The sequence below is a fragment of the Trachinotus anak genome, unplaced genomic scaffold, assembly GCF_046630095.1.
Source record: "Trachinotus anak isolate AG129_WGS33_773 ecotype Australia unplaced genomic scaffold, CSIRO_AGI_Tana_v1 ptg000025l, whole genome shotgun sequence".
Taxonomy (NCBI): Eukaryota; Metazoa; Chordata; class Actinopteri; order Carangiformes; family Carangidae; genus Trachinotus; species Trachinotus anak.
This window is the reverse complement of record NW_027273876.1, coordinates 8,149,311-8,175,163: the sequence shown is the minus strand read 5'-3', so window position 1 is coordinate 8,175,163 and position 25,853 is coordinate 8,149,311. Positions and strand designations below refer to the sequence as shown.

The window sequence follows — 25,853 nt, the reverse complement described above, 5'->3', positions numbered from 1 at the left end:
TATCGAGGATGTGCATATGCTCACATGATGTAACATCTCTGTAAGTATCGCTTCAGGAATTCCCAGTACACAACAATTAATTGCAACAGGCCAAGGGTGGGTGCTTTACACATTTATTTATTCCTGTCAAATTTATACAGAATATTAAAATGTAGCACTTACAGCCACCATGAAGGGAAAATTAAATCCAAACAAATGGCAATTTTCCCCAACTCATTTCAACAAAAGATCCAGCAAACATGAAACATCACTTTGTTATGGGTCCATTCATGTTCATCTTTTGGTGGAAACGTGTTTCCCACAGTGCTTCACTGTCATCGGAGAGCTCCTTCATCAGCCAGCATCAGTGAACACTTTCTGTCCTGCTCTGATGTGCATCAGTGACCTGCAACACATAATCTCTGATCAATATTTGTACTTTAAAGCATCCTAATGCAGCAACTGACAAATATTTTAATCAATGATACATTTTTTTTTCCTTTTTCATGAATTGACATTATTTATTATATAAAATGATGAGGTGACCTCTGACCGACTTTCCAAACCCTCAAGATATTCAATTTACAGCAACCTAACCTTTCTATAAGAAAACCCAGTAATTAATAATACATTTTTTTACTTCTATGTCTTTATTGAAACTATTGAAACACTAATACAAGCATTTGACTTAGTAAAATTTTATTTTCAGTCTTAGTGGGTTTAATATAGTGTTCAGCATCTGTAATTATGTATACTTTACTTTTTCATTACATACAGAGCTACCCCTTTCACTACACGTGCATATGCATATAGGTATGGAAATGTGTTGTATGGGAGTGTATAGATTCTATATAGAAGCTGACACACAGATTTATTATTATTATTACTTCCTAATAATGTTATTATTTTATTCATATCTTATATATATTTGTACTAAATGTATATGGTCCAGCCTTCTGTTGTTGGTTTTAAGTACAAGCCTGTGCATATGAGAAATGTGTCACAATGAGCAAGGGAGGCGACAATTAGGGGACATGGACCCACAGGGACGGGAGTTGAGTGTAAATATTATTTTCTTTATTGCTGCACTTCATGCGCATATGCCAGTTATGTAAAGTTTTAATCAATGAACAAAGGAAAAAGTTGGTCAAAGGATATTAAAGCATAAAATATTCATGCCGCAATAAAGACAAACACATGGAGCAAATGTATTTCTTACAACAGCCACTACTGATGCTTGTTTGTGAGGCAGTTACTGCCTGTGATAGGTGGCTCCACTGTAAAGTGTGCATGAAAAAAATATAGCCTGAGAGCAGGTTCCTGGATAGAAGAACCATCAAAAGAAGTTATTTTGAGAGTTGAGGAGAGAATAAACCACATTGGGACGCATTTAGTGAGTAATCTCCAGTGACTTACAGCTGTAAGTGGAGCTGCTATAAATGTGTATAGATTTAATTCAATTGGATTCAAACTGGGTCACACAGCTATTAAAAGTGCAAAGTTAGTTGAGAGCAGTCTGACAGCAGCATGCAAGCACTGTAGCTGCTGTTTTGCACTGCAGGCAGCTGCAGCAGGGGTGGAAGAGAGTGCAGCACCTTTTTCAATCAAATGTACACAATAGACAGAAGCTGGATAAAATTCTGAACTCTTGACATGCTCATTCTCAGTAGATGATTTATTTTTAGTCTGTATTATGAAGCTTATACCAACTACTTTTAAGTGTCAAATCCCCATCAGTTTCACTCTACATCCTACCAATAAGAAACAGCATTAAGTCCTGTGTGACGGGATGTCACTCTGCAACACTTTGGAGTGGATGAGTGAAACATCTGAATGGAAGTCAGGGGGAGGACCTGTTTAACAATTTATAGCTTTAAATAGAGAGAGTTTACAGCAGTGAATCATCACTTTTGCATATTCAACATGAATTGATCCAGCTCCTGTGCTGAAATGTTAAGATGGTCAAAACAAAACTGATCAACGACACATTACTTTGTCCTTATTTTAGGTCAAGTTTTAAAGCCACACAAATTAATATTTTTAACAATCGAGTCAATGATTTCCCCAACTCTGCAGCTCCCTCAGCTCTAAGGAGCATTTTAGCAACTTTCAGCTCATTGTATTGATTCACTCTCACTGCTCTCATCAGCATTGTTTCCAGGTACAACATGCAGCCTCTAAACCCTTTAGAAACTGACTGGGTGCTAGCTGCCCAGCACCAAGCAACAGACAGATAAAATTAGCCTTGTATTCATCAGGTCTCTAAATGAATGTTGATGTTGCTTGGTAATTACTGGATGTGTATCAGCAACTGTTTGCTAACATGTTTACTACAGCATCTCTACAAGATATGTTAATTAAGTTGCCAAAAAATGCTAACTTTACATTTCTTATGTTGGCATTGCTATGCAAACAGCTTTGATGTCAGTTTGGTTGATAATGAAAGATTTAAATAAAACATTTATTCATTTAAGCAATTTACATTCACCAATTCCAGCTTTTCAAATGCGAAGATTTGATCTGTTGTTTCTCCATCTTTGGTGTTCAGCTGGTTGGATAAAACAAGCAAATTGAAGACATAACTTTGGGTTCTGTGACACTGTCATGATCATTTTATTTATATCTATTAATATATTTTATATATTCAACAATTATCAAATAACAGGTAAGAGAGATTATTGACAATAAAAGTTTGTTGCAGCCCTATTTTAGACCCTTATCGTGCAAAGTTTACACAAAGTAAACAGCAGCTCTGAATGACTACCTGCTGTTCAAACACACTCGGCTTTGCGCCTCTCCTCCCTGTGTGAATGCCTCGAGCAGTAAACAGACATGGACAGCTGCAGGCAGCCTCCAGACGCAGCACTCTGAATGATAAAGAGCTGCTGCAGGGATCACCTGCCTCCTCGCTGGAGACGCAGATTAGACATTTCAAATACTCTAGCCTTGGCTGTACACCAAGGCCGCTCATGCCATTAGTGATAGAGTGATTAGTGTGAAATTCAAGCAGCAGTGACACTTGACTGGATAGTCACATCCAACATAAGAGAACAATCAAAAGGAAGGCACGCTGTCATACTTCACAGCTAACGACATCCAATCTGAAATATTTGTTGGCTTTGTCTGGCTGGATCATTTATAGGGCACCTTTGTGAGTTCCTGCGGATAGATGTGTTTGATCAATCAAATACCTCCTTAGAACAAACTTAGGATTCAAGCTTGTTAAAGGAAAACATAACCAAGAGTTTGTTCCTGTCGGTTAATTGGGTTTGGTTTAATATATTTTATGTAAAATGAACCTGATTAACATTTGTGCTTTAAGGCACACGTGGGCAAAACTTACAATTACCTTAAAAAGCTATTCTGCACTTAATTGATTTCATGCAAATCAAACATAATATGAAATTCAAACAAACCTGAGTGTGCAAATCCAACACATCTACTTGATTACAAGGTCACGTCTGTCAAGCACCATCTTTCTTCCCTGGCAAATCTTAATGTCAGTCCTCCTGACTGAAAGCTTAATTCCTAATTACACTATGAAAAATTGCATAGTGCGGTTCTGAATATCAAAACCCCAAAATGTGCTAAAAAAGTTTCACATTGATCAAGCAAGACCTATTTCAAACAGCCTCTGCATCAAAAAGGCTACTTTGAAAACTGGCATGAAATTAAATATGCAAATTGGATAGAGGCCAAAACAATACTTGGCTGAGATAACACAAGACTCCAGTTACCAAACATGATATGAATTCTCATTACTGAATGGTTCACTGCAAGTATTTAGTGTTATGGGTTCATATAAGCGACAGCTTTTGCTTCCACTTTTTGAAGTAAATTGGATTTTTTTTTTTTTTTTCCGGCTGGTTTTAAATTGTAAAGGCTTGTTTTCAGTGGCTACAGTGAAGCTGCCTTCAAAATGTATTTGACTCATAAATGCGTGTGAACAAGCAAATGCACAAATGCCTGCAAAGACAACTAAACTGTTTAACATTTTAATTAAAATCCAGCTCCTGTGTCTCCTCAGATCTTCAGAAATTCAGTAACGCAAATTCACAGAGGAAATAGGTCAGCGGTAACACAAACAGACACAGAGGTCTTATTTATCTGGCTTATTGAAAGGGACACATGCTTGTCTCGAAGTCTCAAGGGTCACGTTGGAAGTTCCCACAGCAGGAAGCGCAGAGCTGACTAATTAGGCTGTGAGATGTGGCAGGGACAGAAAGAAAAAAGATGTATGTCGGGCAGTGCGTAAGCAAGCTCAGCCACACAGGCATGCATAGCAACATGATTCTATCAAGAAGCAATCCAAATCATTCTGCCTCAGAAATCTGGGGAAATTAAAGTAGAATGGAAATGGAAAGTGCATAATCGTGTCAACAAAACTGAAACGATCATAGTTTCTGTCATTTATCAACAGTTGCTGGTTCCAGCTTCTCAAATGTGAAAATTCACTGCTTTTCTCTGTTTTGTGTATTTGTAAATTAAATGCCCGTAGGTTTTGCTCTGTTAGTCACACAAAACAAATGATTTAAAGATGACACCTTTGGGCTCTGGGAAAATTATGAGAGGCATTTTTCCACAACACTTCACTTGAAGTCCCCCTATTTAGAATTTATGTGTAATATATGAACATTCAAGCAATGGTTTATAACACACAATAATGTTGTTTTTTTATTAATACATCTGTCAACAACTATTATTCCTCAGGTGGGTTCTCATAATGGGATGCTGGTGTATAAACACAACAAAATAAATGTCAATACAGTAAAACACAAAATATAAAATATGTCTCCATAGGAGATGTTATTATTTTCCCAAATGCAATATGTTCTTATAGCTGCTTACAACTAGCTAAATTGTATATTACATGTTGTATAGTGCTTATAAATGACAAATGTTGTGCATTTTTCACTATTTTCTGACATTTTTTACACTAAATGATTGATCCCATTCTGATTGATTATCCAATATGTTCCTGATCTATGCAACAAAACACACATATGGCAATTTGAATACACATATAGTGTGAACATCTTCTGTTGAAATCTCCTGACAAATTAAATCTGTTTTGAGTGTCGATGGATGACGCATGTGTCTTTCACATGTGTTTTCAGTGCGATCATTTGAGAGGACATCCTCCCAACGCAGCCTTAATCATGTCCCGGCCAAAAAATAAATAACTAAATAAATGATACACATTCTCAGTGAATTTCATTAACTTAAAAAAACATCTTCTCTCTCTTCCTCTCTGTGTTCTTATGAGCAATAGTGTTGGCAATTCCCAGAATCCTTGCTGTATTGGTTACCTGAGAGTGGCATTAGGCTGGATGTGTACTGCTGACCCACTAACAAGCATGCTCTGAGGAGACAGCGAGTGGATAATTAGGCCCTTTTTTCTAGGTCTGAAAAGATAAATTATATGCCTAGACAGTGCAACAGTCAATGCATGGACGGCTTGACTGGCTGCTTGACTGGCTGCTTGACTGGCTGCTTGACTGGCTGTTTTCCGCTGATGAAATTTGCATGTCCCTGTCTAATGGTGTCTGTTTTGACACAGCTCCAGCAGCATAGGAAAAAAAAAAAAATAAAAAATCACGCCACAGCTGAAATGGGAGGGTGGACAGCACGGGATGGCAGAGCTGACAAACAAAAAGTGCCCTCAGTTTCCATCAATGTAACTTTTGGCCACTTGGCAATCGCCCTCCTGCATGCCAAGCAGAGAGCATCAGCAACTGAGGGGAGGCTGAAAAAAAGCTCTGACGGCAAGAGCAAGTGGCCAGGCTCTGTGTCCGATGTCTGTATCCACTGACACACTGAACAGACGGGAGTGGGAACAAGGTTATGGTTCGTGTGGGAAGGGCACTGATAAAGAAGACTGAAAAAAGGAAAACCCCGACTGGTATAATAAATCATGTCAGTGACGCATTAACACATTCATGAGGCAGTGGGATGAAAGGAAATGGGTAATACTTATTATCCAGTAGTGTGTGGATGAGACCAGATACCAGCATGTTCAAACAGCTTTCTCATTTGCCTCACGATTTATTTTTCTAACTATTATCATGACTTTTCCCTGTGAACTTCGTATGTGCTAAACCATGAAATGCTTAACTCTTACAATCTGTTTGTAAAAGTCTGAGCTTCTCAACAAAGAGCAGCCAGGGTTGGCTAAAGAATGGTTTTAATAAGCTATTTCAGCTGCCGTGGCTGACAGTGAGACAATGCAACTGGACCTCTTCAAATTACTCCAAACATGCTGGTAACACTGACTTGTATGACCAGTCAGAAAATATGTGAGATACATCAGCCAATTGGCTCGCACGAATGACCAGCCAATGGTAAGAAGGCAACTTTTCAACAGATCCCCTTTGATTTTTGACAGCTAATAGGGTAATTGGATATTTGGATGTTGATACTTAAAAGGTGACAAAAAGTAAACATTGAACCAGTGGTGGAAGAAGCACTCAAATCCTTTACTTAAATAAAAGTAGAAATTCTACTGTTTTATATTACTATTGCATTATTATATATTTGAATGATTATTAATTTGGTATTAATGTGTAAGTATGTGTGTGAGCATTTCACTATTTTACTTGGTTGAGGTGGAGAAATGTTTAACTACTTTACATACTGTTGATTTGTTTAATCTGTAACAATACATCATATCATACATATGTACATCATATGTTTTCTGTGTAAAATCTTTATCTACAAAGTAACTGTAGCTGTCAGATAAATGCAGTGAAGTATAAAGTACAACATTGGCCTCTGAAATGAAGATGATTTGAGGTTTAAGGTAATAAATCAAATCAAATGGAAATATTCATGTACAAGTATCTCTCACGTATTTCTCCACTGTGTTCAATAAAATGTTTCTTATTATATATTTAATACATCTTAACAGACAATGTAACCCAATACAGAGCTTATTCTAAATAGCTTAATAAAGCTTATTTCCAACACTTATTGGACTTTTATTTCTTCAACAATCCAATTTCATACAAACAGCTATCATCAGTCTATCATCTACAGCCCTAACCCTCCTCTCAGAGAACAGCATTGCCTACAAAGGAACATAATTTGACTGGGATTCCCATGGAAAATAAAACATTTCCATTCTTTGTAAGTTTGTTCTTTGTTGAGACAAAAGTAGGGTAAACCATGAAGTTTCAGAAGGAAATTCTTGCTTTTTTTCATGTTTTCTTTTGCTTCTCTCTTCCATTAAAATGTATCTGTCATTTACCTTCATGTTGTTTGACACAGATTCCCTGAAGAAAACCAATTGTCTAGAGACTAAAGTACAAAAACACAAATTTCACTGCCTAGAGTGTTTGAGAATGGATTTGCATGCATTTTTATCTTATGAATGAGCTTCCATCTAAAATTTCAGTCATTCTGCACTCTGATCATTTCACTTTGCACCATAAACTGCTCCCAATGGACTTAATAAAACAGAATTTGGTTCAGATACAGGTGTACAAGTCATCTGCAATTAAAAAAAAAAAAAAGAAAATCCTATGCTGCCACCTAATGGACAACACCGTAGAGACTGTGCTCATCAAAACTAGAAATTTAATTTCTCCATTATTTAACCAGGTCTTACCTCAGAAGAGGCTCAGCTCTGTAGCAGCTCATGAGAAGTTGACGCTCCCTGCAGAGTTGTAGTAGCCCGTACAATCTGTCGAATATCTCTGGGACAGCTGGACAGTGTTCAGCTCAAACTCTCCAAAACGATAAGCACCAAATTTCTGTAATCAAAACAGCAGATTTTTTCCTGTAACAATATACAAACTTCAATAATACAAAACTTCATCATCATTTTATCTCTTTTTGAATTACATTTACTGCATCTTTCTAATATCAAAACAATCTGCATGATTTAGAAAATCTATACTGAGATTAAAAAGTCAACCCTTATTGTTAAACTCTATGGAGAGAAGACGACAAGCTGCCAGTCACAAACAAGGCGTCATCATGGTTACGGATGACCGTGAGCACTTTTCAGAGAGAAGAAAATCAAGGATTTTGGTATTCAAACAAAGACGACCTCTGCACCAGAGAAGAAAGAAAGGTGAATTTCAGAGTTTTCCATCTGCGGTGTCAATTTCACTTACAAAGAAACAGCACCTGGAGGATTTTAGTGTTTCTTTGAAAAAAGAAAAATCAATCAAAACTCTCCTCTGATGCTGGAATTGGATAGGCTGTGTCCAACACTTTCTATAACTTTGCGAAACCAACAATCCGCATTCACACCGACTTCACAAAGCAACTGGCGGTGTGAAAAATAAGCTTCTCTGTCAAGCTCTCTTTTTCCATTGGTTACACAACTATTTCTGGCATTTTTTACACAATAGACTGTCTGAAAATGTGCACTCTCGCCCCATATTTAAACAATATTTGTGTCTTGCCCTATCTATGAGGGCTGGCTTTTCACTCTGCCTTCAACTATGGCTGCTCAGAACAACTATAAAAGCTTTTCAAACATAAATGTTGCACATACAAGTTGTTTTCTAGCATAACCCCACAGTAAACATTTAAGACTTTTCACTGTCAGGTAACAGATTTTTAGCATGCAGTATTTCAGCACTTTAAGTTGAATTTTAAAATCTTAGTATTGATGTGAAGAAGATTCAAAGTAAAAATTTAAAATAGGACTTATAAACAAAGAAAGATGATGAATGATGAATTTGACCTTATTGTAAATACACCTGAAATGAGCAGCTCTAACTGGACATCAGTCCAGTCACCTTTATCAAACATGTAACTGACTGTCTGCTTGTTGTTAATGTGCTGTAGTAGATCTTTTTTTGATTGCTTCTTCCCACATTAATTTGCAGTTTTTGCATTTTTATGTAATATGTTTCATTCTTGACACAACAAAAGCTTTTTTCAGCTGGCATGCACTTCCCATAATGACTACTGGAGTCTAATTCCTGTCACACAACAGAGTTCTTTGAGAGAAATGACACAGTAATGACAGCTAATGACATGTACTGCCCTCAGTCGAGCCTACAATGTGGGAGTTTAGGCAAAACAGACCATCTCACAACGGCACATTACACTCAGAATAATCCAGAATGAATTAGTGTTCTTCCACTACTACAGACTGAAAGAGACAGTCATCAATGTTATTTTTGTTCTGAAATCTACACAACCATGACTGGCTTCTAAAAGATAATTTACATATCTAACATTGCAGCTAATCTGGGTATATGATCATTTAGCCTGAAATCAAAACACTTTCTGCACTAGTTGATAAGAGCAAAATCAGCCCCTAAATTAATCTGATTATCCTCTGTTCACGCTCTACCCAAAGACCTACATCTCTCTGTTTAAAGGTCTATAAAATAGCCAGCTCCCATATCCCAGTGGGACTCTAAATGCCATGGAAATGTCAAGAACTGTTGAAAAAACCTGTATACAGTACGTAGATATGTAGACAGTGTTGCTAAAAAAAAAAAACAACAACACAGTGTTGCAAAAAAACTATTTTAAAATGCTCACACATCATTTGTTATCTGGCACATCTGGGAGAACAGCTGTCTGTCAGTGAGTACCAGTGTGGATGATTGTAATTTAGTAATTTGAAAAGGCAGGCAGGAGTCAGTTTCCTCTAACCTTTAATATGTTTCTGGCATCAAAAGCCTCTCTCTCGCTCACGGTTTGTCTTCCTGGGCCGCCTGTGTCTTCAGCTGGAAAAACACCAGAGTAAAGGACAAGCTCAACAACAAATCAGGGGGAAAAAAACAGATATGTTATCTCCTGATCAAATTAACATGTTTACTTCTTGACACAGTTGCACAAATAATACAATAATAATGTGAGAATCAAGAGCAGCTTGTCTGTGAAAGGAGGAGAAAAAAAAAAAAAACACTGAATTTTAATAGGATGTGTCCCCATGCTGGTAAACATGGTCAGCAGTGACACGGCCCCCCTCTTGGGCTGTGTTGTTGCTCAGCCCAGTACAAATTTGAGAACTGGGGCTGGACTTGATCCATGGCAAAAATGAATGAAGCCATTGTCATGGTACTTGGAAAACACGCTGCTTTGTGCACGTAAACAGAGTTGTGGCCAAACACAGAAGTAGCTGCCCTATGCTGCCACTCTGTAGGAATTTGTTGCTGTAATTGTTCAAGATTCAGCCTTGTCGTCACTGCAGCTCCAATCCAAGCCAAAAAGATAATAAGGGGACATTGGCAAATAGGTTCAGGGCAGGAGCTACCAATGTGATCACAGCAGGTCAATAAGTTTGTTTTCACACAGATGCTGTTTGCATTTGTGCTGGTTAGCCCGTCATGCGTATGTAATGTTTTTACCTGTGGAGTCCTTTCTGAACAGAGTGTTTATCACAGTGCCATGCAACTTCACTCTGTCCCACTCTCTGACCATCAGCCCTTTAGAGACAAAGTGCTCTACCAGCTGGTCTGCAATCACCTGCAACCTAAAGTGTGAAAAACAATAAACAGAAACAGAGATTCAAGCAGCAGGAACTTTTTTTAAACGGTGAGGTGTCAGCTTTTTTTCTCATTTATTTTTGTCTTAACAAGATCTGATGCTCCTCTACTCACCTGTCAGATCCGTCTTTCAAATTGACTTTGGCATACAGGACATCCACCATGGCTGGGTCATCATTCATGTACTCTATACCTGTCACATCCAGCTGCAGAGGTTTTCCTTCGGTGATGTCCCTGATAAAAGACAACACAAAGCACACTCACATGGTGCACTCACACAGCAGGTTTAGAGTTTAGAGTTGTCTCTACAGTTTATTCTGTGTTTATTTGATGTATTTTACACTAAAGGTTCAGCACTGATTGAATGCACTGCAGCTGTGCAGTCCGTAAAATCATGTTGTGCTGTGTATGTGTGCTAGCAGACTCTGATCATTAAGTGTAATCTTATCTAATCTACACAATCAAATCCAATCTTATTACATCTAATCTAATCATTATCTTTAACTGCTTAAAGAAAGTTCATTAACTCTTAAAGGATAAAGCTGGCGATAATCTATTTTTTCTCAATGTCAGCAAATCCCGTGAATGGACCAAAACCATCAATACAACAATCCGTCTCTCAATACTTTCCCACTTCCCCAGCCTGTGTGTTCAATCCAGAATTTATCCATTACAACTGTGTAAATACTGTATTTGCAGAAAACTACAGTTTCCATGTTCATCGTAATCAAAGAACATGTTAGCCAGACAACTGAGGCTGTGACAGAGAGGAATAAGTTATATCAGGCTTTGGCTTCACGGGCAGTAATTGTTAGCAGAATCAATTCATTCCTGGTTTTGATGGGCTATGTTAAATAACAGATAATGAAGATTGAATTTAATTCAACAAGTAAAATATTAAATATCACTATCTATCTTTTAAAGCAGTAATTTCCATAAAGTCTTGTTTTGGTCTCAAATAAAGACAGTATTTTTTAGTTACATGGTTAAAATCTTATTATGATATAATGACTTTGTATTGGCCCCCACCTGATGAAGGTTTGACACTCTTGGAGGTGTTCACATGCTTTTCTCACTTCTGTCTCATTTAACAGAGCCAGGGTGCCGATCGTCAGGTGAAGCTTTGCAGGGTTCTGAAAGATGCTTTCCTCTACTCCATGATCCTACACGAGGTCACAACAATTTATGAGCATAGAATTTATTAACAACATAATGTGCTGATCTTAAACAATACATGGCTATCACTGCCCTTCCATTTCACTATTCATATTTACATTTCCTTCTATAGTACTTCAGAATCAGAATCTGTTTTTATTAGGCAAGTCTGCAAGCATAGAAAGATTGTGTCTTAGCATTTGCTCCACAAATGCAACACAGAAGAATAAGAACAAAAATAGAGCAAAAGCAAGGTAACAATAAATGAAAAATAATTAAATAAAGCAAATAATAAAATCAAAATCTATTTAGAGACGAATAATTTTTTTTTTAATTGAAATGAAATATGAACTGTGCTGTGGAAAAAGATGTGGGGTGTATGAAATATATGAAAGTGACAAGTGCAACCAATCATTGAATTGTGTAAATATGGTAATAAGTAATGTACAATGTAAAGTCTAGTCAGTTCAAACATGTCAAAGTGACAAATGCAAGGTTTAAATGAGGGATGTTCAACATATATTGAAGTGATATATATAAATTATATACCTGTGAACACTGCTGCAACACCTCATCTTTAAATCTCAGGAAACCTTCTTGAATTTTGGAATCACTGAGAGGGAATGACAGGAAGTGTGTGAAAGGCTGCTTTCTCCGGAAACTCTCGACGAGGACCTCAACTCGTGTGACTGCAGACGAGACTGCAGCTTTGTTGGAACCTGTGATAACTGTCAGAAGATGGAAGAAAATTTAGCGAAAATCTTTTGTTTCAGAGCACGCTCTCTCACCTTTTTTATGATGACTAGATTTGCTCTTAATCCTCACCAATCTGTCCTTCCACCCCTTGTTTGGGGATGCTGATGGATGTCTTTGTGTCAAACTCTAGACGTTTGCGTGTCTCTCCTTTTTTCCCAATGATGTATCTGTGGATCAGTGAAGCAAACAAGGAAACACAGACTCATTACACTGCTTTTAAACAAAACCTCATATGCATTTTGTGCGGTCTGTAGATAACTCACTTGTAAAGAACACTTGGGACATCAATGGCACAGCGGTATCCTTTATCAGTCTTATCAATTGAGAAGGTATCACAGGTTTCATCTTCTGCAAGATCCTCGCCCTCTGAATATGGTAACCAGTCAATCTCAGACTTACAGATACATTATTGAAGCTACAGCCTGACAGCATTGCAGTCTAATGCAACTAATGTAGTCTTATACAGCAGCCCTGCAATAAATCTTCCTTCATAAAAGTTTTAATGTTCAGTTTTTGTTCAAACTGTTTGATCATTTTGGAGGCTGTAGTCCTTGGTGCTGTTGAGCTGCATTGCCTTATATTGACAGCTGTTCCTATTATTTTGCCCAGCCTATTCAAATCAGTGAGGGTAGACTAAACAACTGAAAGACACAGACACTTTATACAACGCAATGTAGTTCAACAGCACCAAGGGTTACAGCTTCCAAAATGATCATACAGATGAATCAACCCTTTTGTGACACAGTGTCAACACAAACTGATTATATATTATTATTATAACCTTAACTAAGCTAGCATTTATTGCAGGACAGCTGAATTAGACCGCATTAGTTTTAGTTAGGTGTACCTAATAAACTGGCAAGTGAGTGTATGTATCCTAGCTGTCAACACTTAACTAACCTGGTGGCCCCACGTAGGAGAAATCCTCTTCTTCCTCATAATGTTCTTCCTTAATGATATTTTTCCGATATATTCTTCCATTTATATTGATAAGAGTTGGACGTAAAACTTCCATAATAGAAACTTGATAACGTCAGCTAAACCTAGGCTAACTAACGACACAGGTAACTGCCTGGGTAGCTCGCTGCTAATTTAGCTAGCTAGCTATTTCTATATACAGTTTTCGGGTACATATAGCTTTACTACGCCGAAGTTAGTTTCCCATTCGGGTGCTGAGGTGTAAGTTAAGGGACCAACCGATGCCATTCACGGTGACTGTCGAATCGGAGGCTAACTTCAGCGTCGCAACGTTCAAGTAGGTTGACGTTGCTATGTCAGTGTTGCCGCTAGCAACGCGTTAGTAGATCTACAAACGGAAATGAACGACGACTCTGTGAAAGGTGACACTATAGCGACCCATCCCCGTTGTCGTAAAATCTGTGATAAGGACGGTAGCGCTTAAGACGTAAAACGCTGTCTTTGTCGTAAACTAGAGAGAAGAGAAGTACACAAACAAACAACAGAAACAACTGCGCAGATTTAAAGTCATAATAGATTCACTGAGACATCGACGGTAAGTCCTACTGTTAGAGAATAGGTTTATTATCTCTATGTTGTTTCTGAGAACACTAAAGGTGGATGGTTATTGCCGTCTTTGGAGTTAGCAGGATAGTTAGCTTTTCTTGCTAGCCACCCAGTAATAGCAGTTGATTATACTACAGACTTGCTAACGTTAGCGTTTGCAGGCTGGTTTGCTAAAGCTCAGCTGCCTTCCTGAGCCGTTTGACCGTGTTTCCACAGTTTCCTAAAGCGATGGCAGCGTCTTCTTCGTCCTCTTCTGCGGGAGGTGTGAGCGGCAGCTCGGTGACCGGCTCTGGATTCAGTGCCTCAGAGCTCATCCCACCTAGGAAAGTCCTGTACACATATCCTAAAGGAGCAGGTGAAATGATGGAAGGTAAGATCACACACTCAGTGAGACTATCTGATTAAATATAGTATTAGCAGAATAAAGTATGTGTGGAAATTAGCGTTGGGCCAAATAAGTTGTTCCCAGACAGCGGGACATGTAATTGCAGTCATCATTTTTCCTGAGTGCTAAGTCTTATATATTAGTTGTATAATAGTCGCTCTCTTGCAGCTGTTTTGAAGACATGCAGTATATGTAGTTAAATGATTTGTCCGTTTTTAGGCTTGGCTTGTACAATGTTTATCATAATAGAAAGAAAATATATTTGAAAACAACAATTGAGTCAGTGGCCCAATCTGGCACTAAAATAAAGTCATGTCACAAAGCTTCTTTCCTCTTTCTTTTCACCAAATTCCCATATAGCACTTGAAAATAATAACAAAGTGAGCTGGTCCACCCTCTAGCTTCATTCAGTAGCTCTTCATAACCCTGAACATAGGATTTTTTTTATAGGAGCGAAAGGCCATCTGGCTCTTTCGCCCTCTCTTTGTTGCCTGTATAGCTCAAAATACACTAATTAACGTGGTTAGTTTGGCAGCAGGGTGCTGCAAGGTTAAAAACAACCAACAAAGTGATGAATAGGACTGCAGTCATGCTGAAGGTCTCAAGCTGTTCCTCTTTGTTTTCTTGTTTTTGTGCCATTAGTATTTAGACTATTTAAAACCTGAATGGCCCTTTTACATAATGCTGATATTACATAATATTTAACCTGGAGTTTGTTGTCCAAAGTAGCCTGTAAGCCCCCTTTGACATATCTCAAGGTTTCAATTATGTCTTTTCAAGAAATCTTTAAATTTAACTTAACCTTTTTATGTTTCTTTTTAGACGGCTCTGACCGATTTTTATGTGAGTCTGTATTCAGCTACCAAGTTGCCTCAACACTGAAACAGGTTAAACATGGTAAGTGTGCATTCAAAATGTGTTTATATCTGCTTGATGAAATACAGACTTGTGCCGTGATAGTAATTGTTTTGTACTCCTCCAGATCAACAAGTGTCTCGAATGGAGAAGCTCGCGAGCTTGGTGGAGGAGCTGGAGGCAGATGAGTGGCGGTACAAACCCATTGAACAGCTATTGGGCTTTACACCGTCGTAAACAAAGAGATCGAGATGCCTTTGGTTAATAAATCAGCCAAATATAAAGAAAAGGGAAGGAGATGGATTATTTCAGTTCATAAATTATATTCCTCCTCTATGGTTGTATTCAATATAGTGTGAAATGTTATCTGGAGATACTGAATGTGAGATGAATTATTTTATCACTTTTACTATTGTATGAGTATGGTTTGCTTTTTTAAAAATATTTATATTTGACCCAGCACACCATCATAAACCCTTGTCAACGAAACAATCTTCTTATCATATATTAATAACTAAGCAATTAAAAGTTTTGTAATAGGCTGTTTATAGATTTCTCAGCTGGTTTAATACATTAAAGTGTTCTGCCAGTCCAATCTGCGCTTAGCCTCAGGCAGCAAATATCTTTGGCAATGTAATAAATCTCTTGAAGTGAGGCATTGTGTTTTCACATGGCTGCGCTGTAACTCATAACTCTGGAAACCTGGTGCCTGTTGAGTCTATCCTCCTCTCTGTGTGGGTCCTCATCGCTGCTTGCTCCAACAGCCTGGGGAGAAAACAAAGAGAGCTTGTAAATAAAGTCATACTTGGACATTTCTTGGGTCACTTGCCGTTTGTTTTTCTTGGTGTTGTATAGTTCTAGTCCCAACCCACTACAGGACTTTTATGTTGCTGATAAGACAATTAAATCTTTGTTCTGTGTTGTTTGAGGTTGTCTCATTTGCATATCTGTCGCTGAAAATGTTCTGAAACTCACTGACGCGATTGTTTTTGCGTCGGGTCTCTGCGGTGTGTACACTGTGTACAGAGAGGAAACGTGCAGATCTTGGTGTTTTGCTCAGGGAATGAGTGTTTTCAAAGGGGTGGGAACGTACAGAATGTACTGCTCCGAGTGTGACTGTCTAAGGACGGCCCTGGGCATTACAAGACACACCTCTAGCCGGAGCTTAAATTTCCTGTTAGAAGTTCAACAGTTCATTTAATAAGAGTTTGCTCTAGCTTCCTAGAAAGTATGTCGTAAAATGAACTGTTAAAACTTTACAAGTTGTTTGTTCATAGCTCTCAGAAGTTGGTTTTTCCTTGAGCTGCAGAAGAATGTAACCTAAGTCCATATTCTTTGTATATGACAAAAAGAGGAACAAACATTTTTTTCCCTCTCTAAAAACTTTGTGATGATGACTGATTCATGACATCCCCCTCAGAACATACTGTGCCTACATGTGTTTATGTCTTTCAGTTCCTCCATAACATAAAGTACAGTCCATCCCACTCACGTGTAGCAGCACAGCATATGTTTGGCAGCTTTCCAAAAACTTCTGTAAACAAACATTGAGTATGTCAGGTACAGTATAGATGTGCCAGACAGACACACAGCAGTGGTTTCTGCTTTGCACTACGGTTGTGTTTTCTTTCTGAATTCCATTTTCGTGCAGTGTTTTCTTTTAATAGCACCAAAGCATTTGAGGCAGTAATGATAATAATAAATAGAGAAATAATTAAAAAGTATCAGCTACCCTCCTGGTGCATTCCTGTTGCTCTGCATGTTTTCCATGTTGTACCTTTTGAGGATAAACGCAGGAAGAGGTGTTATGGATGTGAATTATCAGCATTTTATTAAATGCGCAGCTGCAGTTGACTGTGTTTGCATCTCTTTGTGGCAGATGAAAAAATCTGATGTAATGGTTCAGCAAAACAGGTGACGTAATGTGCACTGCAACACTGAACCAGCTGAGGCTTGCCTGCAGGGACTTCTGATCAATGCTGTCAATAATCTGGATGCACACACACCAGAGATATTTATTTATGCTTATGTGAGACATTAAACAAAGAAAGACAATATGATCTTTGCAAGCCCAGGCAAGTCCCTGTACATTTCCATAGCGCTGGGTTCTGCTATTCATTCCCCCATCCCCCCTTCTCCTGCTAGTGTTTGTCCTTCTTCTCTGTTGGCATGTTACCAGGCAGGATACAGGTCAGATGGCGTGCCTCTCTTTTTGATTGGCTGGCCGGAGGAGCGTGGGCGTGGCCCAGCAGCTCCTATATATACATTGTTGCAGGACAGATCGCAGAGCTTGGCAGCTGGTGAGAGGTTGTGTGGACGTGGGAGATAGAAGTTTCCAGACTGTTGTTTTCGCAGACAATAACCATTCAAATAACTATCTTTAACACGGACCACGGACTTGAGCAGCGCCGTTTTCGAAGAAGCTGTAAGTATTATGTCACTGTTGCCAGTTTTGTTAGCTTTTTAGCTCATTTTAACAGTAAAAACAGCTGCTAGCTGCCTCAACACAGATTTTCTTGCTGCAAACTTGTGCTGTTGACACACTCCTAAACAAGCTTTACTTAAAATGTGCCTTAATCACGTTCAATCTTGCTGTTGGTTACGGTTATTTATCCTGAGTTTTGAGTGCTCATCTGTTCTTGTTTTCTCATGAACAGCTGACCACAGAGGCAGCAACTGCAAAGAGGACAAACATGCCTGCTCTCTCTGCACCCACCGATATCGGCAGCTCACCCCCTTCTCCAGTGGACAGCAGCCCCAGGAGGCTGTCCTGGGGCAAACTGGTGCAAAGATTGACTGACTTCAGCACACCTGCCAACAGCAGCATTGATATGGGGTACAACAATGGCAGCAGGAGTGATCTCTCAGACTCAGGTAAGCAATGCTGCAGACACAACCAACAGTCTTAATTGGAGGGTGAATTTGATCCACCTCTGCATGCATGGTGCCAGCTCTAACCCAGTGTGTCTTTCCAACAGGGTCAGACATCTCTGGCGACCTGTCCCCCTCTAATGAAGACCTGTTCTACAATCCAATGGAGGAGACGATCCTGAAAGAAGTAGTGGACCTTATTGCACGAAGCCTAAGAGAAGCCAAAGACTCAGAATGCGCCTTACGATGTACCAAACTGCTCATCCCAGAGAAACTTCTGGAGCACATCGGACAGGAGCTCCTTCACCTGGCAGCTAGTGAGCCCTGCGGTTTAAGGGGGGCTCTCATTGACCTCTGTGTGGAGCAAGGGGCTGTCTGCGAGAGCATGGGACAGCTGTCCGTGGACCCCTACCTTGTCCCCACCTTTCAGCTGACTCTAGTGTTGAGGTTAGAGTCTGGTGGGCTGTGGCCCAAAATCCAAGGACTTTTTAGCTCAAAGTCTCCATCCACTCCAGTAGTGAGACAAGCTCTTAAACTTAGTACTGGTTTCCGCGTGATAAAGAAGAAACTGTATTGTTCTGAAGAACTGCTCATTGAGGAATGTTGAGAAGTGCAAGTGGCCGCCCACTTAATCTCACAGAAGGGCCTTATTACTATTACTGTATGTGAGATGCCTTCTGAAGTGTAAGGATGGACTTTGTCATGATGTCACCCATTGTTCCTACTGTAAGGGAGTTGAAGTTTATGGTACCCGCGGCAGTCTTCTGCTCCTCATTGACATTCAGATATTCAAATTACAAATGTGTAACCGTCATGCTATATTCAGTAAATAGGCATTTCTGCAAGTATTAAAGTGCGTACCTCAGTTTCTATTGAAACCACATGATGGCAGCTAGCTATATGGTTACTAGTTATTGAAGACCATTGTGTTTGTTCTTTTTATACAAGGCAATTAACTGAATTGTACTCCAAGTGATATATTGTACAATAACGAAACTGTTAGGAACTTTAGTGACTGCTTGAATTCAAGAGCAAAGGCCTACCAGTGCTTGCCTTGTGCAGTATAAGTGTAAGCTGTGGCTAATATTTCAAATGTAACTTGATCCTGTATCTGTGTAGACATGTCCTGCTTTCGACTTTATTTATTTGATATTCAAATACTCATAACATTGCACTGTTTTTGTACTTTCATGATTTGCAAATAAATTATTTTTTTAACAATTCTCTTTTCTGTTGTTTTTTTTTTTTTTATTCCATTAAACTTGTGATATGCAATTGATCTATTTGTAGTTTTACATCCAGGTTCATGTTTCCTATGGAAATTGTGCAACTTATTTGGAAAAAAAGTCAAGTCTTCTCCCGTACAGAAATAATGGAAAAGCATTCTGTTCCGTTCTGCTAAATATACAATCACATGAATGAAACTGAATGCTCATTCGTACACAAACTACACCAACATTAAGATACTTGTAGTGAGGAAAATTTGTTCAGCTATATTGTCTTATAGATCAGCTGACGGATATGAGCCAGCCATGTCATGCACAACAATGACGTAATGTGCAGCAGAGGTGCAACATCGACCAAGAACAGCTGAGAACGTTTGCGGTGAAAGAATGTGATGCTGCAGTTCCTGCCGGGCACATGCTGCACCTCTGCCAAAACGTGAACGTGCGCAGAGCCATGTTTCCAGTTCCCTGTCTCTGTCTGCAGAGTGTCTGTGCGCCAAATGTGCTGACTGAGCATTTGTTTCCACATCATTTCTGTACTTGTTCTTGCTCAGAGCCACGAGTCACTTCCAACACATTTTGAGCATCCATATTTATTTTCATCTGGGAGTAAAAACATGGTGGAAAAAGTGAGCAAGATCTATACCGGTTTGGTTGGTCTGATAATCCATTTTTTAAATAAATAATAATACAGAAAATAAATAGCCTACAATTAACTTAAAAAGTGTGACAAGGACTGCTTTCTCCAACACATGATGATCGCATCACGCTCCAAAACTACAACCTGTTAAAGCCCCACTTTGTGGGTAGGCCCGTCTCTCATTCTCTTGGCATTTATTGTGAAGTGCAGTTACATTGTATAATTCTATCCTTAATACAATTAAGGGAGGCCAAGTGTAAAGGGACATTTCCTAATGATCTCACACACACACACGCGCAGGGACAGCAGAAGAAGAAGACAAATCTCAGTGTTCGTATGTCTGACAAACCTTAGACATGAGTGTGTATTCATCAGAGGTTTCACATTATTCCTGCATAGTTTCAGAATGTGCATTTGAAGTCGAATCAGCAAATCTCCCTCACTCTCATCTCCTCCACTGATCTGACTGCATAAAATGAAAGAGGAAGCATCTGCTGCGGTATCTTATTGAGTGCTACATAAATGACATCTGTACGACAGTATCTAACCTCACTACGCTCGGCTTTCGTATTGCGTTCTCGCAAAAACCATAATGTGACCTCGGCCAGCGTCACGGCATCCAGTAGAAACTGGGGCTTGGAGGTTCTTCCAAACCCGTGTCTTGTCAGGAGGACAAGCTATTTTCAGTGGCTTTTCCATTTCATAACATCATGGCAATATTACATTTAAATTTCACACACTAAAATTCATAGTTTCAACCAGTTCGTGTGGTCTGTTTGATGCAGATTGGTGCTGGTCTCTTTGTGTTGCTTGTTGAGTCATCTTCAGTCTCCAGATCGTTAAAGCTCATCTATTTACAGCCAGTAATCTTTTGTGTTGATTCTGGAAACTCTGGAGATGACAAGAAAAAAAAAACAAACAAGAAAACAATGAGTGAAACAAAATATGCAGGTAGCCACTACAAAATGTGTTCAGAAGTAGAAAATAAATGTCTTGGTCTGGAGAACTTGCTTTGAATGATGGAAGCAGCCTCATCCGTGTAGTAAAGCCGTGATCTCAGACAGCTTCGCGCAGCTCGGTGTGCGAGCCCTCTGTGCTCTTTGGTACAGATCAGTGTCTCCAAAATAGCGAGCTCTGTATAGCATGCCCTCCTCTGCAGGAGACAGAAACAATTCATGAAAGTTATATTGTTTGTGGGAGTTAAAAATCTGAATATGTTTTTCATTGTTTTCCCAGAGCTGATAATGACAAAATCAACCATCAATATTCATGATTAAAGAAATAAACAAGCAGGATTTGTTTTCCTGGCAAACATACTTTGCTGTTTCTCCTTCCAGCAATTGTTACGAAGGTTGGAAATATAATCATCCTCCACCGTCCGCTCCAAATTCTTCAGATTAACTCCGGCAAACTCTTTGGAGAACTGCTCCCCCACATAATATGGCACCTTGAGGTTCTCAGTCAGCCTCTTCTGGGTGTAACCTGCTGACCTGCATAAAGATAGGACGAAGTGTGGGAGATATATCATGTGACCGACAATGACAAGGATGACGGATCTGGCTCCGTCTGGCTCTGTTAACATGACTCATGGCTGATAATGGCTCACATTCTGCCAAGAGGCTACAGAAGTGTATCTGAAGCACAAAGACAGACAACATGGAGCCAGAGGACGGTCTGTGATTATTTGGAACTGAAACACTGTTAGGAAATCAAATAAGAAACTGAAAAGTCAATGCAATGGCTCACTCTTAAAATAACTTCAAATACTATGACAGCAAATCTATTTTTTGCTGGTTAATCCATAAATCTGTGACATTTCACACACACACACACACACACACACCTTTCTTTGCTCTCCAGCTTGTGCAAAAACTGCATGAAAATCTGACAATTAACCATCATAGAACAAGCCGGAGTTGGATTATGCTGACTTTTATGTAACAAGAAGATAATCTTTTGTCTAAATCCTTTGCAAATTCTGCACAACAACAGTTAGGTGCGTTATTTAATAATAACATCCTTCTTAGGCAGGCGTCCAGAGCAGGGATCAACACTCACGGCCTGAAGCTGAGGCTGTAGGGCGGGCTGTTGACCATGATCTGACTGAGAGCTGACACAATAACCAGGATGAGGATGGGCATGACCTGCACGAAGAGAGCAAGACCTCCCTGCGAAGAAAACATCACAAACACTTTATCCTACACACATTCGTCAGCTGTCTCTCTGACCCTTGAATATTGTGCAATCTCAAAAGGTAAAATTACAGATCACTCAATGTCTCCCCCTGCTGTTTAACAGTGGCATTACATTATGTGCACATCTGCAGTCTGCAGGAGCTCCAACAATAACACCAGACTTACATCTCGCTGTCGCTCTCGTCTCTCTCGCCTTTGATGACGCATCCGCCCATTGGTGTAAACATTAGCATTACCTGGATCAATGTAGCACATGTAGCAATTAAAAGACAGATCATAACCAGTATAACCTGGTATGAAAACACAAGAACAGTGACACTAACTTGACGGGTAACCTCCTCCAAAGAACATATTGAAGAGGTCTTCAGGTGAAATATCTGGCTCGAAGTTCCCATCGTCTGGACCGTGTCTTGAGGGATGTCTCCTCTCTTCTTCACATTGATCATACTGCCATCTTTTGTTAGCGTTACTCAGAACAGCATATGCGTTCCCAATAGCTTTTGGAAAGGAAAATTAAAAGTCAAATTATGTTTAAGCATCACATAGAAGGGCGAAAAAAGCACCTTTTGCAACTATAATTATATCTTCTAATTAGGCTTTCTGCATTTACACCAACATCAGTGAGGAGCCACGGTTGATTACCTTTAAATGCCTCTGTAGCACCCGGAGCGTGATTCTTATCTGGATGGAATTTCAAAGCAAGTTTTCTATATGATCTTTTGAGTTCATCCTCAGAGGCGTCTTTCTGGACCCCGAGAATTTCATAGAAGTCTTTACATTGTTTTATCCTGCGCAGAGAAGATTCTCAATGTCAGGTCGCATATAAAGGGTGAGTAAACCATTCCTTCTAACAGCACCAGATTTATTTAGTATCAGCCTCACCTCCTCACAGCATCCAGCTGATCTGCCGTGTAGGATTTGGAGGTCTCTGACGGCTTCTCCTCAGGTCTCGTATTCTCACTGGGGGTCTGTCGCTGTCGAGGCCCCGAGGTCCCACTGAACTCTGAGTGGCTGCCTTGTCTGGGTGTAAATCCATTCTTTGCTATTAGGTCCAGCAGAACTAGAACCAATCCAAAGACACTGTCGTAAGCATTAAAAGATATTCAAAGGTAATTTCTTTCTGATCATGGTCAGATGGTCGTGTCACGGAATATTACACCTGAATATGTTAGGAGGTAACCTGCTGTAATAAGGACATTCACATCACAATAGATTGAAGGTAGGCGTAGCTTATGTGAGCCCTTTTTCCAGAAGCCGCTACATGTAAATTATATAACATCGTCAGATCAGAAACTGTGGCAGCCTTGGGAATGTGCTGTGTGAATGTGTGTTTCTGTGTCTGTGGATGTCTTCGCAATGGGAGAGCAGATTTTTCAAGTACAAACTTAAACAGCACTTAAAAAAAAAAAAAAGAAACGCTTCAATATACACATATGATATTTACCAGTATTTGTGGCAATATTTCAGGGATGACTACTCGTACATTCAACAGAAAAGCAGCTAGAATAATCATAACCTGAGCTTAACTGTAGCGAAGCCTTTAGGATACGTAAAAAACAACAGAGCCCTCTTCAATCAATGAATAATTACATCACCATATTTCTAATAGTGTTTTTTTCACTTTGTATAAAGGCACTTGATAAATTAAAATGATTTGTTTCACATTGTTTTTGAAAGCAGCATCACTTTACTCATAATGCTTAAAACTACACATTCATACACAATACATTATTTTTTCTTTAATGTGTTTATTTATCACTTTTCTGTCTTTTATTTTGCTATGTATTGTACTTATGTATAATGGTATCTCTTGGTCTGCAGCTGTGGAGGGCCGGGTGTAGGGATATTATAAATGTGCTCTGAAACCAATAAACAAGGGCTGAACCAACCCTATCTGATATTGCATTGCAATATGAGTCACGATTTAAGTGGGGCTTTTTGAAATTCATTGTCATATTCAAAATAACATGATCTTTGCTGGGGGTCTGTACCAAACAGACGCGTTTGTAGGATGGGGGCATCACTGTAACATCACAATCCTTCTTTTTATAACGGTATGTTGTGACACATTTGACCTTTTTTTTTTTCAAATGGAAAAGCGACCGATAACGAGTGTTGTCTCATCTGCTTCATGTTTATGGGCTGTGCAGGGTATTTCACAGATAAGCAATAGCTACCACAGGGGCAGTTTCATTTGTCTTGACATGGCAACATGATGACACTCAGTAGCCGGGACTGTGCACTAAAAGCCGGTGAGCCATCACAGGCCCCGGCTGCACACGCTGCAGAGCTCATCCGGGATGCAGGTGATGCTGCAGGTGATGATGCTGATGCTGCGCACCTACCTCCCCGGCCGAGGCTCCCCTTCACTCCGGCACGGCCATTTTAACTCACCCTGGGCCTTCTCCGTCGGGAAGAGTCTCTGCGCCTTCTCCAGGAACCTCTGCGCCTTCTCCGGCTGGTCGTCGGTCAACGCCGCAGTTGCAATGTCAATGCAGCGCTCCGCCTCGTCCCTGTTTACCTCCATCGCAGCGCGGCAGCGGCGGCTAACTGGACCAGAAGTAAATAAAGGCGCCTGCTGATGCCGTCATGTGGATGCTGCAAATGGTGTCAGCCGGTGACATAAAAGCATCGGCTGTGAGATCAGCTCCTGCCCGCTCCTGTGAGGAGGTTTTGGAGATGTGATGACAGCGTCGGCTCCCTGTGCTGCCTCATTTCTCCTCTAGATGGAGACAGATGGTCTCTTTTCAAATGTAGGTCATGGAGGTGAAAAGCTACAGATATGTAAAAGGCTCCGCACCTCTGCAACAGGAGCAAGACCCTCAGACTGTAGGAGACGCACAATCACTGTGTGTGTCCCTTTATGACTGTTTTATGCATCTTTGTATTTGTTTTGTCTTTGTAGTTCTCTTAGTAGCCTTGCCATTGTAGCTATTTCAACTCTTTGTAGTTTGTTTTTTATATCATTTGATCAACTTTCTGAAAATAAATGTTACCAGTCATGCTCAGGACCAGGGGCCACTTGATTCCTTGGCCCCTGGGCCTGTGCCCCCTTCAGTTCAGTTTTTTTTTACATTACTTGAGTGAAATAAATACTGCAGTTCCTTAAGCTGCAGACTGAACTTCACTACACGAGTGAGAATCATTCTTACTCAGCAGCAGGGTCATAGAGACATAATTGTTCTCTTGTGATATTTCATTTCACTGCCTCCAATATTACTTGCATGCAAAAGTTTGCGCACCCCTGAGAAAAATTCCACATTTTGTTGATTTTTAAAGTAAAAAGAAGTAAGTACAACTCCTGCAGCAAACAGAAACTAGAAAGGAGCCTTTCTTCAAATGTTATTGCAGGGTAATCAAAATGTATGAACTTTAATTAACAGTAAATGTGGAATGTGCAACCGTCAGTAGTAAACCTCCTTTACCAGATATCACACCCTGTAAATGCTTCTTGTAGCCAGCCGAGAGTCTTTTTTTCTTTCACCCACTCTTCCCTCAGATCACTTCAAGATCTGAGACATTTTCAGGCTGTGTTTCACACACTGCATGTTCTGCATCTACCCTCACTATACCCACCCGAGATCTACCCACAGATTTACAGTGATGTTTGACTCTGGGGGCTGCGGGGGGTCGCTCCAAAAGCTTCAGCTGGTCTTTGCTGGAGTAGTTCATGGTGGATTCTGGGGTTTGCTTTGGATCATTGTGCTGTTGTAGAAGCCAGCCTCCTGCTATTAAGATTTTTTTTTTTTCTGAACTCATTTCATGTCTGTTTGCTGCAGGGGCATTCACTTTATTATGAAAGACAATTTG

The 25,853-nt window shown here is 39.7% G+C and overlaps 5 protein-coding genes across 5 annotated transcripts in view; 2 read left to right on the top strand and 3 right to left on the bottom strand.

Annotated features, from left to right (window-relative positions):
• The window catches only part of LOC139608864 (testican-2-like), a 45,088-nt gene extending 44,849 nt beyond the window's left edge, over window positions 1-239 (bottom strand). The window contains exon 1 of the mRNA XM_071462975.1: window positions 163-239. Coding sequence (XP_071319076.1) covers window positions 163-171 — 9 coding nt within the window. The 5' untranslated portion in view covers window positions 172-239. The remainder of the gene's footprint in view (window positions 1-162) is intronic.
• On the bottom strand, window positions 97-13,647 carry ascc1 (activating signal cointegrator 1 complex subunit 1). Its single transcript, XM_071462980.1, has 10 exons — window positions 13,248-13,647; window positions 12,611-12,713; window positions 12,417-12,514; window positions 12,141-12,319; window positions 11,466-11,599; window positions 10,551-10,670; window positions 10,299-10,423; window positions 9,601-9,674; window positions 7,586-7,730; window positions 97-385 (listed from the first exon to the last, which is right to left on the bottom strand). The coding sequence occupies exons 1-9, from the start codon at window positions 13,360-13,362 to the stop codon at window positions 7,614-7,616; spliced, it is 1,065 nt and encodes a 354-aa protein (XP_071319081.1). The 5' UTR covers window positions 13,363-13,647; the 3' UTR covers window positions 97-385; window positions 7,586-7,613.
• A 452-nt stretch (window positions 13,648-14,099) lies between these two features.
• Window positions 14,100-15,921, top strand: anapc16 (anaphase promoting complex subunit 16). The gene is made up of 3 exons (XM_071462984.1): window positions 14,100-14,241; window positions 15,079-15,153; window positions 15,239-15,921. The coding sequence occupies exons 1-3, from the start codon at window positions 14,100-14,102 to the stop codon at window positions 15,346-15,348; spliced, it is 327 nt and encodes a 108-aa protein (XP_071319085.1). The 3' UTR covers window positions 15,349-15,921.
• A 1,455-nt stretch (window positions 15,922-17,376) lies between these two features.
• ddit4 (DNA-damage-inducible transcript 4) lies at window positions 17,377-19,203 on the top strand. Its single transcript, XM_071462983.1, has 3 exons — window positions 17,377-17,536; window positions 17,769-17,985; window positions 18,090-19,203. Exons 2-3 carry the CDS (start codon window positions 17,805-17,807, stop codon window positions 18,587-18,589), a joined length of 681 nt encoding a protein of 226 aa, XP_071319084.1. The 5' UTR covers window positions 17,377-17,536; window positions 17,769-17,804; the 3' UTR covers window positions 18,590-19,203.
• Window positions 19,204-19,781: 578 nt separating this feature from the next.
• dnajb12b (DnaJ heat shock protein family (Hsp40) member B12b) lies at window positions 19,782-25,052 on the bottom strand. Its single transcript, XM_071462979.1, has 9 exons — window positions 24,438-25,052; window positions 22,926-23,103; window positions 22,686-22,831; window positions 22,367-22,540; window positions 22,209-22,279; window positions 21,907-22,016; window positions 21,166-21,338; window positions 20,860-21,001; window positions 19,782-20,739 (listed from the first exon to the last, which is right to left on the bottom strand). Exons 1-8 carry the CDS (start codon window positions 24,568-24,570, stop codon window positions 20,880-20,882), a joined length of 1,107 nt encoding a protein of 368 aa, XP_071319080.1. The 5' UTR covers window positions 24,571-25,052; the 3' UTR covers window positions 19,782-20,739; window positions 20,860-20,879.
• Between the last annotated feature and the right edge of the window lie 801 nt (window positions 25,053-25,853).

Coding starts and splice junctions, on each gene's coding strand:
- ascc1 (XM_071462980.1), bottom strand. CDS start 13,362: ATGGAAGTTTTACGTCCAACTCTTATCAATATAAATGGAAGAATATAT. Junction 12,714..13,247: donor CTCCTACGTGGGGCCACCAG/GTTAGTTAAGTG, acceptor TACCATATTCAG/AGGGCGAGGATCTTGCAGAA. Junction 12,515..12,610: donor GTCCCAAGTGTTCTTTACAA/GTGAGTTATCTA, acceptor ACTGATCCACAG/ATACATCATTGGGAAAAAAG.
- anapc16 (XM_071462984.1), top strand. CDS start 14,100: ATGGCAGCGTCTTCTTCGTCCTCTTCTGCGGGAGGTGTGAGCGGCAGC. Junction 14,242..15,078: donor AGCAGGTGAAATGATGGAAG/GTAAGATCACAC, acceptor GTTTCTTTTTAG/ACGGCTCTGACCGATTTTTA. Junction 15,154..15,238: donor ACTGAAACAGGTTAAACATG/GTAAGTGTGCAT, acceptor GTACTCCTCCAG/ATCAACAAGTGTCTCGAATG.
- ddit4 (XM_071462983.1), top strand. CDS start 17,805: ATGCCTGCTCTCTCTGCACCCACCGATATCGGCAGCTCACCCCCTTCT. Junction 17,986..18,089: donor GAGTGATCTCTCAGACTCAG/GTAAGCAATGCT, acceptor TCTTTCCAACAG/GGTCAGACATCTCTGGCGAC.
- dnajb12b (XM_071462979.1), bottom strand. CDS start 24,570: ATGGAGGTAAACAGGGACGAGGCGGAGCGCTGCATTGACATTGCAACT. Junction 22,832..22,925: donor CAGCTGGATGCTGTGAGGAG/GTGAGGCTGATA, acceptor TTCTCTGCGCAG/GATAAAACAATGTAAAGACT. Junction 22,541..22,685: donor TGCTACAGAGGCATTTAAAG/GTAATCAACCGT, acceptor CCTTTCCAAAAG/CTATTGGGAACGCATATGCT.